This window comes from Colius striatus, chromosome 4 (genome assembly GCF_028858725.1).
Source record: "Colius striatus isolate bColStr4 chromosome 4, bColStr4.1.hap1, whole genome shotgun sequence".
Classification (NCBI taxonomy): domain Eukaryota; kingdom Metazoa; phylum Chordata; class Aves; order Coliiformes; family Coliidae; genus Colius; species Colius striatus.
This window is the reverse complement of record NC_084762.1, coordinates 43,446,020-43,464,012: the sequence shown is the minus strand read 5'-3', so window position 1 is coordinate 43,464,012 and position 17,993 is coordinate 43,446,020. Positions and strand designations below refer to the sequence as shown.

General features: G+C 42.7%; 1 protein-coding gene across 11 annotated transcripts in view; it reads right to left on the bottom strand.

Moving 5' to 3' along the window:
* The window catches only part of PPP4R1 (protein phosphatase 4 regulatory subunit 1), a 69,065-nt gene extending 67,847 nt beyond the window's left edge, over nt 1-1,218 (bottom strand). For 4 of the 11 annotated variants that reach the window (XM_061995077.1, XM_061995087.1, XM_061995086.1 and 1 more), the window contains exon 1: nt 444-551. In XM_061995077.1, coding sequence (XP_061851061.1) covers nt 444-525 — 82 coding nt within the window. In that variant the 5' untranslated portion in view covers nt 526-551. Of the gene's footprint in view, nt 1-5; nt 175-443; nt 552-662; nt 708-1,015 lie in introns of those variants that run through there. The other 7 variants (XM_061995078.1, XM_061995081.1, XM_061995085.1 and 4 more) reach the window with 6 other exon arrangements.
* Nucleotides 1,219-17,993: the final 16,775 nt, after the last annotated feature.

Below are 17,993 nucleotides of genomic sequence, written 5' to 3'. Positions count from 1 at the left end.
CTCACCTGAGTAATATTTTACAGTCTGCCCAGCCAGGCTTCATACCCCTCAGTTAGCAAATTTGCACCAGAGCCACATTCTGCCATTTGCACCCTGACATTAACTCTTTTCCACACATCTCTCCAGCAGGATCAGGAAGAGGGGGCCTGAGGGGGGCGGGACGGAGGGAGGAGGCTTGGGGAGGACAAAAAAAAAATGAAAATAAAAAAGAAATGAAGAGATATAAGAGGCACGAGCAACCCCCACGCCGGAGGCGGGGGCTCGGCCCGGCGGCTCCCTTCTCTCCTCGCCGGAGGCGTCCCGCCGAGCGCAGGCCGTGAGGTGACGGCGTCCCCGGGCGCCCCGCGGGCGGCTGCCACACCTCCCGCCCCCACCGGCCGTTAGCGGAGCCCCTTCGCCGCGCCTCCCCTCCCGGCCGCTCCCCCCGCCGCCGGCCAACGCACCCCGCTGCGCGCCGCCGCCACTTCCCCGTAGGAACGCCCGGCGAAGCCCGGCCTGCCCCGCGCGCGCCCGGGTGCGTGTCATGAGCACGGGCAAACGCGGAGCATGGCCTCCTCCTCCTCCTTGCCCCCGCCACCTCCCACAATGCACCGTGCGCGCTCCCTGCTGAAGCCACTTCCTCGCCCGACAGCCGCCCCGCGCCGCCCGCCGGCCCCACTCACATCCGTCGATCTCCTCCTGCAGGTCCTCCTGGAGCAGCGACAGATCTGCGGGAGACACACCATGTGCCAAGGCGCCCGGCGACCTGCCCTGCCGCCCCCCGTCACGCGTGACCCGACGCGGCCCGCCCCGCCCGTGGGGCCGCCCCCCGCCGCCACCACCCGCGGCTCCGCAGGCTGCGCCCCCCCGCCCCGACCCCCCGCAGCCCCCGCGCCCCGAGCCGGACGGCGGTGGGCAGCACTTCCGAAGCCGGGGCGGGGGAGAAGAGCGGAGCGGAGAGGAGGGGGAAAGAGGAGGGCTGGCGCCTCACCGGGGAGGCGGCGTATGCGGGAAGGGGGAGGGGGACGCTACCTACCCGCCATCTTGCTGCAGCCCCCGCGGGGTGCTGGGCTACATCTAACCCGCGGCCGAGGGGTGAAGGGAGGCGGCAGGAAGGGGCAGGTCCCGCGCGGTCCAGGCCCGGCGGCGGCTCACCGCGTCCCCGAGAGAGTAACGCAGGGGAGGGAGGAGCGGGCGGGCTGAGGAAGGCGGGAGGAGGGGTCTGGGCCGGACACGCTACCCCCGCCTCCGCCCGGCAGAGCTGTGCTGGCTGCTTCGCACACACGGCCGCGCCTCCAGCCTCTCGCTCTGACTCACGACCGGAGCCGCCCGGCCCGACCCAGGCCGCAGGCGGCGAGGTCGATAACCGTCAGGGCACGGTCGGCCTGCCCGGCCCGTTCACCTGGCCGTGGTGCCCCGCGCCACCCGCCGTCTCGAGGCTTCGGCTTCTCCAGCCACTCGCCGAGGGGCGGGGAGGGCAGCAGGGCTGAGGCTCTGCCCTGTTCGGGGCGTTGTGGGGTCACTCAGAGGGAACGGTCCCCGCTGGCCACATCTCTGCAAAGGCCTTCCTCTCCGTGGGGCCGTTTCCAGAGGAAAGAGGTTTCGGGGCTTTAGGTGTGCCGTGGTCACCCGGAGAAAGTGGTGGCACTGTGCCACAGCACCCCTGAGCACCTCTTGTGCACTGTCCCAACTGGGAACCTGTGGATTAAAAATGTGGGATGCTCACCACGTTGCTCCTATGTATTTTTGCTTATATTGTAAAAATAAATGGTTTAGTTGGACATACATGCAAAGGTGTACATCACGATCCACTTTTTTTTTTTTTTCCTGTACCTTAATGATCAGTGCTGGCTGCTGTATTTTAGCTGCTTTGATAGATTTTCCCCTGTAAACTGAAAGATGTCAAGCGTTGGGTAAAGTGAATGCCCAGAGCACCTGGTAAAGGAAAGGACTATTACTGATGCTACCTGAGAGTCTTATCTGAGTCTTCCACAGTCTTACTTTTGTCTTGGTAATACTGACAAAGTTATTTAAAAAAGTAAAATAAGGTATTTTTGCCTTGCAGGATGCCATTTCAGTAGCTCTGTTTTTAACTGAACCTTTGACAGCATGCCTTGTAAGCTGCTTTTTAGTACCATGAAGTTGCTCTTATTTTGTGATTTGACAAGGACTAAATCTGTACAGTCATTCATTCTCTTTGTCATAGTGTCTGAAAATGTGTGGTCTTCTTAAGGTGCATACATAGCTTTCCTTACAATCGTACGTAACAAGCTGTGCCCTGTTGCATGCCTATTCAATGTTTGGAGGAGCTAGTAGGGCCTACTGGATACTGATTAGCCAATGCTTGCTTTTACTCAGAAATATAATCCCCAAATCTGAGTAAATCAAGTAAATTCACCATCGCTAAATTATATGAACCATGTGATTCTTTGCCAGTGTAGTTTAAGAGGAAACCCATGGGAAATAGTTGACATTGCAAACAGCTGGCAATGCTGGGTGTAATAGCAATAGATCCAGAGCAGAAAAATGAAGACTACTTGAAGATCACAATTATATTGGATCACTCTATTACCAAAAGTTATGTCTAGAAAGTTTTCTCTCCTCTCTGCATCCTTCACCACCATCAAGGCCCATTTTGCTTCTGAATTCAGTAGCCACAGCTTAAAATGTCACATGCTTCATGTTACTGAAAGAATCAAGAGGTTTGTTTCCTTTTTCCAACTTTTTACCAAAAGGCGTTAACACAGACTAACCATAGGTTGCAGTGGTCTGAGGGAAGCAGAGCTCTCTTGATCGTTGCTATTATCATCTTCAGAATGAGAACTGAAACTTAATGAGATGCATCTATGACAACTGGGTTTATAATTTGGAATGCACCTGAATTACTGCTCTTTAATGGTGTTAACTATCTTTAATTAGTCCCACATGTAATGGTTGCTAAAGTAGGATTTTATATTTGTTTAAAAGAGCAGAAGAACAATGTATGCAATAAAGCAAGCTAAAATGATTGCAGGAGATCATACTTAAATCCATATAAATTAATTTTGTATCTTTGTATGTGCATGCTTATTTCTTTCTCTGCAGGCAGGACCATGTGGTATTTAAATATTGCAGATAACAATTACCAGCGTGATTTAGCCTGATTTAGACAAATTATAATTGTTTGGGAATTGCAGTTTATTTTGGCAGATGTTACCCATAGATCAGCAGACTGTGTTCCTTTGGTGGGTTTGGTCCCAGCACCATGACTAGCAGACATCAGGAAAGGTTTGTTTTTCTGTGGGTAGAAACTCTGTGGCAAAACCTTTGGCTCACAGTGACACACACATGGAAGGGAAAAAATAATTTCAAAAGAAATAATGATTTGGCTTTGTGCCAATACATGATGCAAAATCCCACTTAGTGAATAAGTAACCAGATATTTCTAAATTCCTCAGCCTCAGGAGGTCTTGAAATCCCCAGCTACTCTTTAAGGACCTGATCCACAGTTCAAGTTGATGGTAAGCTTCCCTGCCACTGGTCACAGGTGAGGCAGACAGAGACCCTGTAAGTGTGGGACAGATGCTGACTCTTTCAGACAGCATGATGAACTGCCATTTGAATTATGAAAGAAAATGTTTATAACAGACTTGTTTTATTAGACAAGATGTGTTAAGGAGCAAGCAACATAGCACCTGCCAAAGCATTCTAGCAGATTTTGTGCTGGAGTTTTCACAGTCTGTGTGACTAACCTTACAGGCACTAAGTACAAAACTTAAGTAATAATCTTGCATTTGGACACTCTTGTCTCATGGGAAGACACACTACAGAGTGGCAGCCAAGGCTATGGATGGAAGGACACAAATGTAAGACTCCTTGGCAAGATACTTTGCACGAAATAAAAGACAGCTGTATTGCTACCTACATGATATATCTCATGAAAGCCCACAGCAATCATCAAGATACTATAGTTTTTACATAAAGTACTATGTAAATCCTTGCAAAGCTACACAAGTGACCAAGTCAGATGCAAGATCCCCAAAATCTATCTAGATGTATTTGTAGTATGTTATTGTATAGTTAGATTGGGGATATCTCTTCAGTCAAAACTGCTCCAGATAAAGGGACCTCAGGCTCAGAAACTCTGCTACCCCAGTAACTGACCTATTTATTATATTGTTATCTAGCATATTATTCTCTATTTTCTCTCATTTGCTGTGAAGAGGCAAGTCTGATCAGACAACAATGCCAGCTTGCAATGTTCATACATTAACTAGCTTTGCATTTCTCCCATGCTACCCTTTGTGTGTGGGAAGAGCTTCCCATAAATATCTGTGCAGCCATCTTGCTATCCTCCTTCAGATTTGTCCGCAAAACTCTCTTTTCATGTAAAGCCTACCAAAGAATGTATCAGGGTTAGACTGCTAGTGCACCAAGGCAACTGCTTATCCTCTTAAGTAATACTGACTCAGACTTTTCTTGTCCACCCCCAGGATTCTGTCTGCACGCATGTCTTGTGCTTTATGGTTAAACTATATACTCTTTACTCTTTAGACCATCTTTTTGTTCTTTGTATAGTGCTTAACCAAAATTAGCCCATGACTAAATATACAGCTTAAGATACATATACACATTTTATTTAATTTTTCCAGTTTCCTGGGAAAGAGCTTGAGCTGGTGACTACCTGCAGATCTTAACATCAAAGTCCAGCTGCCGCTGCTCCTAGTGAAGCCCTGGAAGAAGGATTGTAAACAAGTCAGTATGCCAACCATGAATAAATCAATGCCTACATTTCCTGACAAAGAGCTCAGTTAATACAAAGCTAACTTTGCTTTCTGGGTTCCTCATGTCATTCCAGGATGGCAACAAATTCAGTGGGAAGTTCAAGCCATGCTCTGAAAACTAGGAAATACTCATCTGAAGTACATCCTGATGCAACATTAAGGCTGCTCCTGGAGCTCACAGAGGCTCTTGGCATTAATTTGCAAGCAAATCTATTGCAACAGTGGCATGAAGATGGCAGCTGTGTGGGCAAAAGGAAGAGGCATGTAAATCAGGAGACAAGTCTTGATGCCTTACTTTGTGATTAAGACCTCCGTCGGTGGTGATATCACCAACTTTGACACTGCTTGAGGGTGCTCCGTGATTTTTATGGCTGGGAAGTGAAAGTCTATGTATCTGATCACTCTACAGGTGCTCAAGCTCACTATGAAAGAGGACAAAAAAATTAATGCATCAGAGGCTGTTTCAGGTAACCAGGTCTCAGTGTTTGAATGCAGCATACTTACAGGATTCCTTGTTTAAAAGCCCTCAACTGGACAGAGGTTTTCCTTTAAGAGATCTGTGCTACAGCTCTGCTTCAGGAATCATGTGTCATGTATATGTATGCTATGGGAAGACTGAATCACTGATCAAACAAGGCAGAGTTCATGTTGTACTGACTTACCTTAGCTCTGGATTTCCTGGTTATCAGAGGTTTGTATCTCACTGACATACTGCAAGGAAAGAAGACTGGTCAAACAGAAACTGAGTATTTTTGTCACTGACTCACCTGGGTTTTTTGGGGGGTGTTAAGCAGAGAAAAAAAAATGTGAATGTTGTCTGTTTCAACAAATTACAGCAACCATATATATGTACAGTCAGGATACTCTCGTAGTAGATACCAATATCCCCCAACCCTTTGTCCTAGATCTCCAAGTAATTTTGGAAGGAAACAAATGTCATTACTCTTGTATTACAGGTTAAGAAACAGAAAACAAAATAAGCAAAATCATATCACTGATACAGCTTGAGGCCTGAGATGGAAGATAGTGTATAAAATAAAAAAGACCCAACAAAATCTTCTGTGCTATTTTTTGCTACCTGATGCCATTACATATGTGACAGGTACCAATCTAATGCACAATTCCTAGTGTGCCAGCTTTTAGTTGTATGCTAGGCCAGTCCCTGCCTCCCTGTTAGACTTGCCCTTGTGTCAGCCAGGCTTTCCAGCCTTTACTCAGCCCACACAGTCTCCCTTCCCCACCCAACTAGTCCCCACCTGGCAATTCGTAAGCTGATTTTCAGATTAATGACTTTGCATTTATTCACTCCTCCATTTCCTGGTCTACTGAGTTTAAATTTGCATCTCTCTGGATCTGCTTAGATATTGGCACATGCAACCATTTCACACTCTTCTTCTGAATCAGTGATGAGCTATTGAGATCCCAGAACACATCTTAGGGGGTTGGACCAGATGATCTTTTAAGGTCCCTTCCAGCTCTTAAGATTCTATGATTCTGTGATTCTGTGAAATGGGGCTGAATAACCACTGCCACCAAACCTGCTTTTCCTTTTGGCAGTTGTCCTCCAAGATCAGTTTCCAACTTGTCTCTTCCTATGATCCTTTGTCTTCTTGCTATAGCACCAGCTCTCCCCACCCTCTTTCTCCTCCATTCTAAACTCCTCTCAGCAAGCTGCTTGTGTACAGCACTTTTAGTTGTTTTCATCAACAGGTTTTTTTTCACATTTCTTACTGTTTTCTTATACTCTCATTGCATTTTTCCAAAGTAAAGTAAAACCTGAACCCTAAACTGGCAGTAGTAGAGTCCTGCAACCTGTCTGCAAGTTTTTTTCAGATTTGAACTGATTTTAGGTCAGATTCAAGAATAACACTGTTTCATAACTCATGGGAATACTAGCTGATCGTCTTCCTAGCTACCCTATTCAGCCAACAGCAGTGTAACCCATTTAGTCGGGGAGAATTGGGTACATGTCTATGCAGGCAACTATGCTCTTTTCTTACTGATCTGGAGGATAGTAGGTGCCAGTGGGATGCATGTCAGGAGAATGGCTGCTTTGTTACATGGCTTGATATCCTGGCCTTCCTTGATAGGTCCTTCCTTCCTTGATAGGAAGGACCTGTCATTCCTAAAACATGTTAGGGGTGGAGAAGTCAAGGGGTTACATCCTAAGAACTGTGTTTACATAACCCTGGCTCTTGTAGGAAGCTCACTGAATTTCAGGGTCAGTAACACACGTGTATTTTAGACCTTTGGAGGAGTCAGTCTTTAGATGTGTGTATTTGTACAGTCTTTTGCCAGCAGACGTGAACTAATTTTGCTTGTGTTCCAAAGCAATCAGCTACTGTGTAGTTACAGTTCATGTAAGCACTAAGCTTACAGACATATGGACAGACAGTGGCATGGCCATTTGGAAACTGGTCAAATGTATGCAAATACATCAGACATCAATCCACTGAAGAAATAATTGAAACTGTTGTTCCCCTAAAAGTGGAGGCTGAGAATATTCTAAATATTCTAAAAGACTCAATGTGCATGTTATTTACAGTGTTAGAAATCTAAGTGTAGAATCTACAGACTACAAGGAAGTATTGTATAATGGAGAAAAAAATCCTCAAAAGCTGTCCAAAATAAGAAGGACGACTGAGTGATAGTTCTTGACATGTGCCAGTTTCTACACAGAAATTTTCAGTTATTGAACTGGTAGGAAATAAAAACCTTAAGTGTTTTATCTGAAATAAACGTACACAAAACAAAAACCCCATGTGTATGGTCACTGAGGACGATGGCAATACAGTATGAGTTATGAAATTTGACAATATATAGGGCCAGATGGTTTGTAATAGCAAGTATCAAAAGTTTAAAGAACTGTCATGTCAAAAAGCATTGATTTGTTTAATTACATTACCTAAGATATGAAAGGGCAATTTCAGTTCTAAAGTGACTCCTGGCTAGGCTCATTGTCTCAATAATTTCCAAATCAGCTTTGCTTACTTGATATATAAATTACCATTTCCTTTTTATTATTTTTTACACTATCATATAGGGCTCAAACCACCAGGTGCCTGGTTGTGGTACAAATGTAAGCTGTAATACTTTTTAACTGTGGGAACTGTTCGAGGGTGTCAGGTATAATAAGAAGCTTTACATTACTGCATTATTGACTTATTGGATTCAAGCAGTGGAAACATTTCAGGTTCAAAGACTTCTGCTTAAAATGAGAGTTAATGTACATAGACTGTAGTATTGCCAATAATATCTTGAACTGGGTGTGTTTTATTGAGTGATTCATAAAGAAAGTCAGACAAACTATGCACAGTGGTATTGGAATGTGGGTGGGATCAAAGTTTGATTTAGTGGAATATGTTTGTCGAGAACAGCATACAGGAAATCTTTTTTTCTGAATAAAGATGGATTTAGCCCATGAGAACCTCAGTATATTTCCAAGTGTCATTTATTCCAGTGAACCTCAGTGAAAATATCAAAGCAAAGCAAAGCAAACTGCATTATTCACTCTTAGATATTCCATTGGCAATGAGACTACAGTCAGATCTGGTAGTACAGGCCAGCAAAATGAATAAAATTAATAAAAATAACTTTGATTTAAAAGGATACTCTCTGCAATTCCAACACAGAAGAAAATTCTATCTGTTCTTTAGCAGGGTGGCTGCAACATTTTTATTTAAATAGGTTTTTCCTATTAATTGAGCATCCACAAGCCTGCTGAGCTGGGTTTGTTGTGATGGTACATTTGCATGCATATACCTCACTCTGCACTTTTCCTGTTCACAGCTCTTTCCAGGCAGCATTTTGAAAAACAGTGTTGATTTTGTTTCTGAGACCAAGGAGCCACTCATACTGAAAACACAGAGCCCTAACACTGAGAAACTGAATCTTATTTAGAGGGTTGTATACTGGTATAAGTGATAAAGCTTTCTGAAGTTCAATTATTATAAAGCAAGCTGTTGCTTTTATAAAGCATCTGTTTAAATGTATTATGTTTAACTTCTCTTTGGCTCCTGATCAAGAATTATGTCTCTCTTTTTTAATATTGCATGCTAATCAGTAGGAACAGAGTAGTCTGCTCTTATCCCTTTTTTCTCTGCTTCAATGCACTTGGCATAACTACCTTGGAAGCCTGGATGTGCTCTCTCACAGCCCCTCAGGTCTGAGGGATGTTGTGGTCTGATCAGCAGAACACCTCAATTTCTGTGCATACTGGGAGGATGGCACAGCACATGCTGTACCACACAGTGTACATGTGTTGTACATCAGGAAGCCAGAGGAGACAGGCTTTCTTGTTGCTTAAACAGTGCCATTTTCCAACACCTCACTATGGATCGGTAGCTAAATGATGTTAATACAGTAGTCCTAACTGTTGCCTTGGCAAAATCCATGCATTTATAGGGTAGGACAGCTTACTGGAATAAAAAAGAACTAGCAAAAGCAAGGTTGTGGAAACCCTCTTTCACCAGGACAAGATTTATGAAGGAGAGGGAGCTTGCAAGACTTATGTTCCCACAAAACGGGCAAATGGGACAAGGTCAACTCTCCTGATAACAGGAGCTAAGAGAAAGACTATAGCTCTGACCTTAGTGCTGGAAAGGATTCAGCATAGGAAACAGTACAGATGTAATATTTTCAGAATGCTTTCTGCCTTTGACTTTGAAGGGCAGTCTGCTGTTTCTGAAGACCTGTGTACGAAGAATTAATATTCCACAGATGCTATTTAGTTCTCAAACTTTCCTACCAAGTGTGGTTTTTTTAAGGGTAAGAATGCTATTACCCCATAGGTTAGTTGATTTGCTTTAAAGAAAATATTGCATCCTTTTACTCAAATGTACTTTAAGATTTAAATTAGATTAAATATACTGGGAAGACTTTAGTTTGTAATTAGCTTCAGTGTGTGGCCAAGAAAGCCGATGGCATCCTGGGATGCATTAGAAGGGCTGTGGGTAGTAGGTCAAGAGAGGTTCTTCTCCCCTTCTACTGCCCTCATGAGACCACAGCTGGAATGTTGTGTCCAGTTCTGGGCCCTTCAGTTCAAGAAGGACAGGGAGCTGCTGGAGAGAGTTCAGCACAGGGCCACCAAGATGATGGAGTGGAGCATCTCCCTTATGATGAAAGGCTGAGGGAGCTGGGGCTGTTTAGTTTGGAGAAGACGAGACTGAAGATGACTTCATTAATGTTTACAAATACATAAAGGGCAGGTGTCAGGAGGATAGAGCCAGGCACTTCTCAATGATGTCCAATGATAAGACATGGAGCAACAGGTACAAGCTGGAACAGAAGAGGTTTGAAAGAAACATAAGGAAAACCTTCTTCACTGTGAGGGTGATGGAGCCCTGAAACAGAATTGTGCCCAGATGGATTGTGGAGTCTCCTTCTCTGGTGATGTTCCAAACCCACCTGGATGAGTTCCTGTGTGACCTACTCTAGGTGGTCCTGCTCTGACAGTGGGGTTGGACTAGATGATCTTTCAAGGTCCCTTCCAACCCTTAAGATTCTTTGATTCAGTGATTCTGTGAAATAGAAGGCTGTGCTTGCTGTGGTGTCCTTCACCTACCTAACTATTAAAAGTTAATCTTTTCAAAATTGTCAGGGAACAAAACTTCAGGATATTAAGAACCTAAGAATAAAGGAAAAAGTCTTTCTCTTGGAAAGATCTGATTTATATGCATTAATTATCTCATGATGCCTTTGGTAAGCAAACAGAAAAGTATGAAGTGTACAGCATGCCAGCACAAGTTAGAGGAAAGGCAGTGAAGATTTGGCTTATCTTGAAAAAACAAACCGTTACAGTGATTTTGTTTCTTTGATGCAGAGATAGAGCTTTCATAAAGATAGAGCTGGGAGCTGCATGTCTTGCTTTAAGATAGGCTTTATCTGTTTTCTTATCCTCAAAAAGATCTGTATCCTTTTTTCTTCCACATTTAGCTCCTTAGCTGCCACTAACACAGCATGTGTATATTGAGCCCGATTACTTGCCTATCTTACTTCTTCCCTTGGACTTAATAAACAAACTAACAAGCCCTCAGTTTAAGCTTATTTTTTAGGGGTGACCAGCCCAAGAATAGGTGTAGAATAGGTGTCCTCTCAGAGGGATGCTTATGTCCTCACTCCTGTGTTGGAAGAAGTAAGATGTTATGAACTGGCTGTTGCTGTGGGACAACACACCCCATCAGCTCTGCATTTGGATTGAAGCCTTTGAACTCACACAGTGTGGGTTACCTCCCCTTCCTGCAGGATAAATCCAGATGGGAGTTCAATTTTTCCTCATCCTCTGTGCAAATCATTTGTGACCCATCTGCCCAAACCCTCTGCTATTCCCAGATGTCCGGTTTTCGTACTTTCCAGGCTGCTGTTTGTTTTGCAGCCACAAGCAAGCGCTGTGACCCAGGTCACCCAGATGTCCAAGTGCTCTCATTCGCTATGTAAGAACCAAAGGGAATATTCCTACCGACGTGCAGTGCATCTCAGCTTGTTTGGAAGAGGGATTACAGTCAAGACACTTGCCCAAAAGTTCCGTGAACAATAGTACCTTGAATATAGTCCAAATTATGAGCCCTTGCTAATGACTGCACAAACACCTGGACCAGGGGGCTGGGGGCCACATCTTGGTTCCAGCTACCTCTCACAAAAGGATTTATTTAGCTTCAGCAGGACTATCTCCAATTCAGACTTCAACCAAGAATCTTTTTTAAAATGTCCTAATACCAAAAGGAGACTTTTGCCTCTTTCTGGGTTTTTACTGAATAATATTTTGTCTCTGTCAGAGTGTCAGATTTAATTATTTTCTAATCCATTTTATCACCATTCTGTTATCACAGAATCACATAATGGTGGGGCTTGGAAGAGACCTCTAGACATCATCTAGTCCAACCTCTCTGCTAAAGCAGGTCTACTTAGATCAGGTCATACAGGAACGTGTCCACTTGGGTTTTGAAAACTTCCAGAGAAGGAGCCTCCACACCCTCCCTGGGCAGCCTGTGCCAGGGCTCCCTCACCCTTATAGGAAAGCAGTTTTTTCCTTATGTTTAAGTGGAACTTTATTTTGTTCCAGCTTTTGTCCATTACCTCTTGTTCTGTCACTGGAGACAACAGAAAAAAGTGCCACCTCATCCTCCTGATATACACCTTTTAAGTACTTACAAGTGTTAATGAGGCCTCGCCTTAGTTTTCTCTTCTCTATGCTGAACAGACCCAGGTCCTGCAGCTTTTCCTCATAGGAGACGTGTTCCAGTACCCTGATCATCTTGGTGGCCCTGCACTCAACCCTCTAGAAGTTCCCTGTCCCTCTTGAGCTGGGGAGCCCAGGGAAATATTCATTAGAAAGATTCTAACTGCAGTAGCTTCTCTCTAAGGTTATCCTGCAGGCAGATCTTCACTTTGCTGGCTCCATTACTACAGATAACTACTGCCAGTTCCCATTAAACTATACCTTCACAACTGACCTTTCCAATTATTGTTCTATTATTTTTATTGTCATCAGTTGTTAAAACTATGTTTCTAACTATGAAGGTCAGATGTATGTTTTCCTGATCTACCTGCTGCTTGGTGAAGGTATGTTTGCATACTCCCAGAGTATAGATCTTTGCTTGGCATTTAACTGCCCTAAAAATTTAACATTTAGACCCTCCCAGTGTACTGCAGGATCTTTGGACCTGAGGCACCTGTCACTGTTCAGTCGTTGTTAAAGAAACCAGAAAAAATGATTGAAGGGGATGGTAAAAAATCTGAACTGATAAAATATGCTGCACTGAAAATATTTCTAATTTACACCCCTCAAGACAGTCTCTTAGCTGTCAGTTATGTCAGGGTAATCAGCATCTGTTGGTACATTCAAGGTCCTAACAAGTTACTGCTTATTTTAAGAGATTACTATAATATCACTCTTTTATCAGAAAAAATTAAGCTGTTGATCAAATAGTGCATTCTTTTCATCCTTGTAAAATATTTTATTACTAAATATTTGACAATCTCCAGATTTATCATCTATTTTTAGATTTGAACAAATGCGGATTATCTGTGTTGGAGGCAAATTCTGAAGTCCATAAACCGATAGTACTATCTGTACTCAATGTACATGGAAATTGGAATAAATATTAAACAAGGACTTGTACCTAAAAGAAAAATACAGATTTCATCACAGTAATAATTATAATTTGTGTGGTCAAAGCTTTGCAAAACTGCGGGTTTCTTTAAGGGTTAATTTGTCCTTATTAAGGACTTAGACCCAAAAAGGGATTTGGAGTTTACATCAAACATCCTCAATATTTCAGGACTGTTTAGACTGGTGATGGGAAAAGGAAAGGTCACACTCCCAAACTCACACTTAAACTAATTCAAACACACAGAAATCTTAGTTATAGCAGAAACAGCAAAAGAATAAAAAGTTAGGAACCCTGTCTTTCTGCTGTAGGTATTTTTTTTTTTATTGATAAGAATTTCTTTATCAGATTTTTCTCCCCCTAAGATTTTTTGCTCAAATTGTCTTCCTATTTACTGTTTGGATTACAAAGAACTGTTGAATCTAAACAAATTAACCAACTTTAGTCCATAAGATAAGTCCGTAAGACCAGTCAGCACCTAGCTTACAACTGAATTTTAATTTCTCCTGTTCAGTTGCCTGGTAATTGTTTAGAATGAACAAGTTCTACCTAGAATTAACCTAGTTCCACTGATACAGACAAGGAGACAGGACACCACAAGCTGGGTACAGACACTCTACTTGCCATATAAACTACTGCAAGGCCAGGAGGGATGGACACATTTTTATCTGCTAATTTTAATTTAAGGTTTGTTTAAAAAAATCCCTGTTTGGGTCTTCTATAAGTAGATGAAGCACCTGTCAACAGACATTCACTACCTGAGGATTTAATAAGGAAAATCAATGTGAAGTTAAAACCTTCTCTGGCTGGCAGAGCACAGGACAAACCTGATGCCCATTTGGCAGGACAGATTTCTGACAGTATAAGAGCCCCGTTATCTCTCCTTGGCGACATGCATAATAGGAGTCTGCTTGCTGGACAATAAAATATTGTCCTTAATATAATACTCTTTTCATAGTTTACAAGTCTAAGCTTAATTAAAAGGAGAATTGTGGATGCCCTCCTTTCATTTGGTAGTAAACACAGGCTCCTTCACACCATACAAAGCTAATGGTGGTAAACTGGGCAAAGTTAATTGCTAGATACTACGCTATTCTGTAGGAGAATATTTTGTGTGGAATATACTGCTAGAATGAAACAGCATTACTATTCAGGAAATCCAGTCGTAGTTTGTATCAAGACCCTCACTAGGCTGCTCCTGCAGTGAGCTGGAAGACAAGAAGCTATTTCTGTCATGCTGCAAAGTCTCCTTGCATTTTGAAGTAGAGATCTCACTCTAATTATCACTCCAATCTGATGAAATCTGATTGGGTGAATCTGATCTTTACACTCTCATTTCAAGAAGCAACTAACAAGTATTAGCTATACCAGAAGCATGAAAGAATGGAGCAAACCAATGTCAGCACCACCAAAAGTAAACTGAGACAGTTCATGTCACTTCCATGGACTCACTCGTAATAATCTGTCTTTTCAAACTATGCTCAAAATTGTCAGCCCAAGGAGAGGACCTGCAAAAATGAAACTTTGCAATAGCTGCAGACATTACCAAATTGCAGTCTTGAATGCCCACAGTCAATGAGACCCCTGTTTTGAATTGTGCCTTGGTACATCAAATCACAACCACCTTTTGTTTGGATTGATGTTTACAATACAAACACGTGCATGCTCAGGCATATTTTTGTATGGAATGTAAAATAAGAAAGGACTCATCCACCATCGTGGGCTCACATTAGTGTTTTCTTAAGGTTCATATGGAAAATGAGATTTATAAAAAGAGATGGAGCTTTCATCAGGAACTGACTGTATGAATTCACCCTGTATAAGTAATTTATAGGCTGCAAGTAATACACAGGATGAAGGTAATATATAGGCTGAAGCAGCTGGATGCCGTTTGCCATAATAAATGAAATATATAGGTGATTTCAATCTCAGTAGAAGCTCTAACTTGATTAATTTGTACTACATCAGGCTTGATGTCCAACAACAGTTGGTGTTGACTGTCAAATTTACTTAGTGATATGGACAAATAATCTATTGGATCACTGAGTCTTTTGTTATTTCAGGCCATCTCAGAAATTTACTTTTACATATATAAAGCTCTATCTTTAAGTTAGTTTGCTTTTTGTTTGTTGCTCTGACAGCTACTACTAGAAAAAATTCCAAAGCCTTGAAAATCCCTAACCTAACTTCTAGACTAAATTAATCTAAAGCAAATTTATGTCTACCTTTTTTTTTTTTAACTAAGCTGATATTTTGCTTCAGCTAGTTTTTGTCCTTTCTTGGTGCTTCATCGCCTATAGTGTCTGTAATATTCTCAAGTTCTACCCTGGCTTCTGTTTTTCAGGCTTGTGAAAAAAGCTTTTTTTTTGTCTTTCCCCATCTAACATTTTCAGTGGAAAAATGTAATGCTGTCACCAGCATGGGGCTATGGCACGTCACTTGCAAAGAGAAGTCTTGCATTACTTTTCACTAGCATTCTCCTGTGATAGGAAATTGCCCTGGGGATTAACAGCGAACCAGTAGAGCAAATTTGACCCTCTCAGCAAACACACAATTTATACTGCCCAAAATCCTTCCCAAGCACTTCAGGAGCAGCGCATCTGTCACAACATCTATAAGAAGCATGCTGATAAGCTTTGTACAAACAACTCCAGTTTTTCTTCAACAGCAATAATGCTGCTTTTCAAAGTACTTGGCAGTGAAGCTGCAAGTAGGATCTTGCAGAGGTTTACTCCCACTTAACGTTTACCAGCTGGTTTTCTCTTTGAGAAGGAATGACTGGACCATATAAACATCACAAACAAGAGATGTTAAAACATGGAGCAACACTACCATAAAACAAAGTAACAAGCAGCTGCAGGTTCTCCTGCCATTAACATGGGAACCAGTGGGCTATGAAAGACCTAATCCATCTTTTGCATGTTAAAGGAAGTGGAATAACTCTACTCAGTTTTTAAAAAATTGGAGAGGTTTAAGACCTATGTGACTGAAACCAGAATCAGGCCCTCAGTGTCCACCAGGTCATCCCTATTCTTCCCTGGTATTCCTGTCTCAGGAGCCTTATGATGCCTTCCCAGTGCAGCCCTTTTCTAACCTTCATGGTGATTGAGTAAACAAATGAACAAAAAAATAGCATCTTCCAGAGTTTTGGCTGTTTCGTAACCACTGGATTTTGCATGGGATCTAGGGTCAGAGCTGGAAACTGCTCCTCCTGCTTGAAGAACTGCTTGCTCAGCAGCAGCTCCTTTCCTTTTAAGAGCTTTTGGCAGCTCCTTGGGCAGGCACCAGTGAATTTTTTATGGCAGCAGTCATTACTGTACTGCAAGTTTGTGTCAACCATGGGATGCAGAGACATTTCTCCCTGGGCAGCGTGGAGTTAACTTGCCTCCTCTGTGCATTGGGAATAGGAGCTGTGATGGCAGCCCACAGTAGGAGGGCCTGGATTGCACTGGATACTGAGGAGGGATAGCATTTTTGTGTGAGGAAGATGCTTGCCAAGATGCAAGGGAAAGCAACAGTGGGAGAAAGGAAGTAACTCATTAGGTGCTTGGGACAGACAACAGCAGTTTCAGGAGCTGGGCATGCGTCAAGGGTCTTGACAGATCTTGTCACTCACCAGAGAAAAAAAGCAAGAGGAGGGAGAAGCCTTCATAAGCCTGGGAACATAACCAGCATCCAGTTTCCTACCAAAACAGGCTAGATAAATACTACTCCTAGAGAGGAAGAGACTGAGGTTGTAGAAAACTTTTAAACGTAGGACTAGTTTTCTACCAGTACGAGTCACAGAGGGGCAGGAACATGCTGGTACAGGCAAAGAACAAGGCAGCAGCAGCCCCAGTTACCATTGCCCTAGGCTGCTAGGGGTCCTGCCGGCACAGAAAACCAAACATCTCTAAGCAGAAAGCTGTCTTCCTTGTTCTATTACATGAACGCAGTGGTACCACACTGAAAAAACAAGAGTGAGTGAGTGACAGAACATTCCTGCTTTATCTGACTAAGCAAAAAAAAAAAAAAAAAAAAAAGGACAAACTGAAGGATGAACGAGTCCTACCTTCCCAAGGCAACTGGTATTACCTTGAATTTCCAGACAGACACAGGCCTGAACAAACTTTCCAATTATTACTCAGAAACACCTTGAGCCAGATCACATCTTGCTGGCTTAAGCCCAGCTCTGAGGACCTATATCACTCATACTAAGAAGTAATTGAGATCAGTGCAATTGCACAGTTATAAACATAGAATAAACTAAAGGATGGTCTGGCTTCTCCAGTTTCTGGAAACTGAAGGAAATTATTTCTGAGGAGAGAATGGATTACTTGAAACTCTAAGGAATGGCTGCTGAAAAACTAAGTTGCCTGGCTTCGTATTTCTCAAAAGCAAAGTACAGTTGTGAAAAAGAAGTGAGATAAATCATTACTTCAAAACTTACAATTATTCATTGAATAAGATGCTACAACAGGAGAAAATAAAGCCTTTAGGATGCAAAGATTTGTTTTCTTTTGCTTTTAACCATCCATTTGAAAACACTGCAACATGACCAATTCCTCAAAAATGTTTTCCTGACCACAGTGTCTTGCATGCAGACAAACACAAAGATCATGCCAGTTCCTGGAAGAACAAACGTCAGTAGCTTTTTTTAAAACTGGAGCACATGTCTGTTTGTTGTTTTTATGCCTTCTTAGCTCTCTGATTTGGGGGGATATTTTATTTTAGGGTTTATTTTTTGGTTCATGGACTCTTTGTTTAAACGAGTACAATAAGTTCTTTTTTCCTCTGCTTGTTCTTTTTTGCAGGTCTCTTTAGACTCTGCCGTGCAAGTGAAACTGCCCTTCCTTAACTCTTTCTCCTGATATTTCAGCTGGAACAGCTTCCACTGGGTCATCTTCGTGCTACCATTTTAAACAATTTGCTTTTTTCCTAAGTAGCTAATTACTTATTCGCTATCATCAGAAGTAAGCTTTTGAGGTCTGGGCTTTAACCTTCTTTACTGGGGGGTCGTGTTTCACCACTGTGTATTTGAGAAGAAGTTTGCCTGGATAAGAAGAAAGATGGGAATCTGACTTGCTTTCCTGGGCAAATTTCTCAGGCACTGTTTTGTATTACAGTGGTACTGAGTCAAGGTCACCATTAGGCATGTACTTAG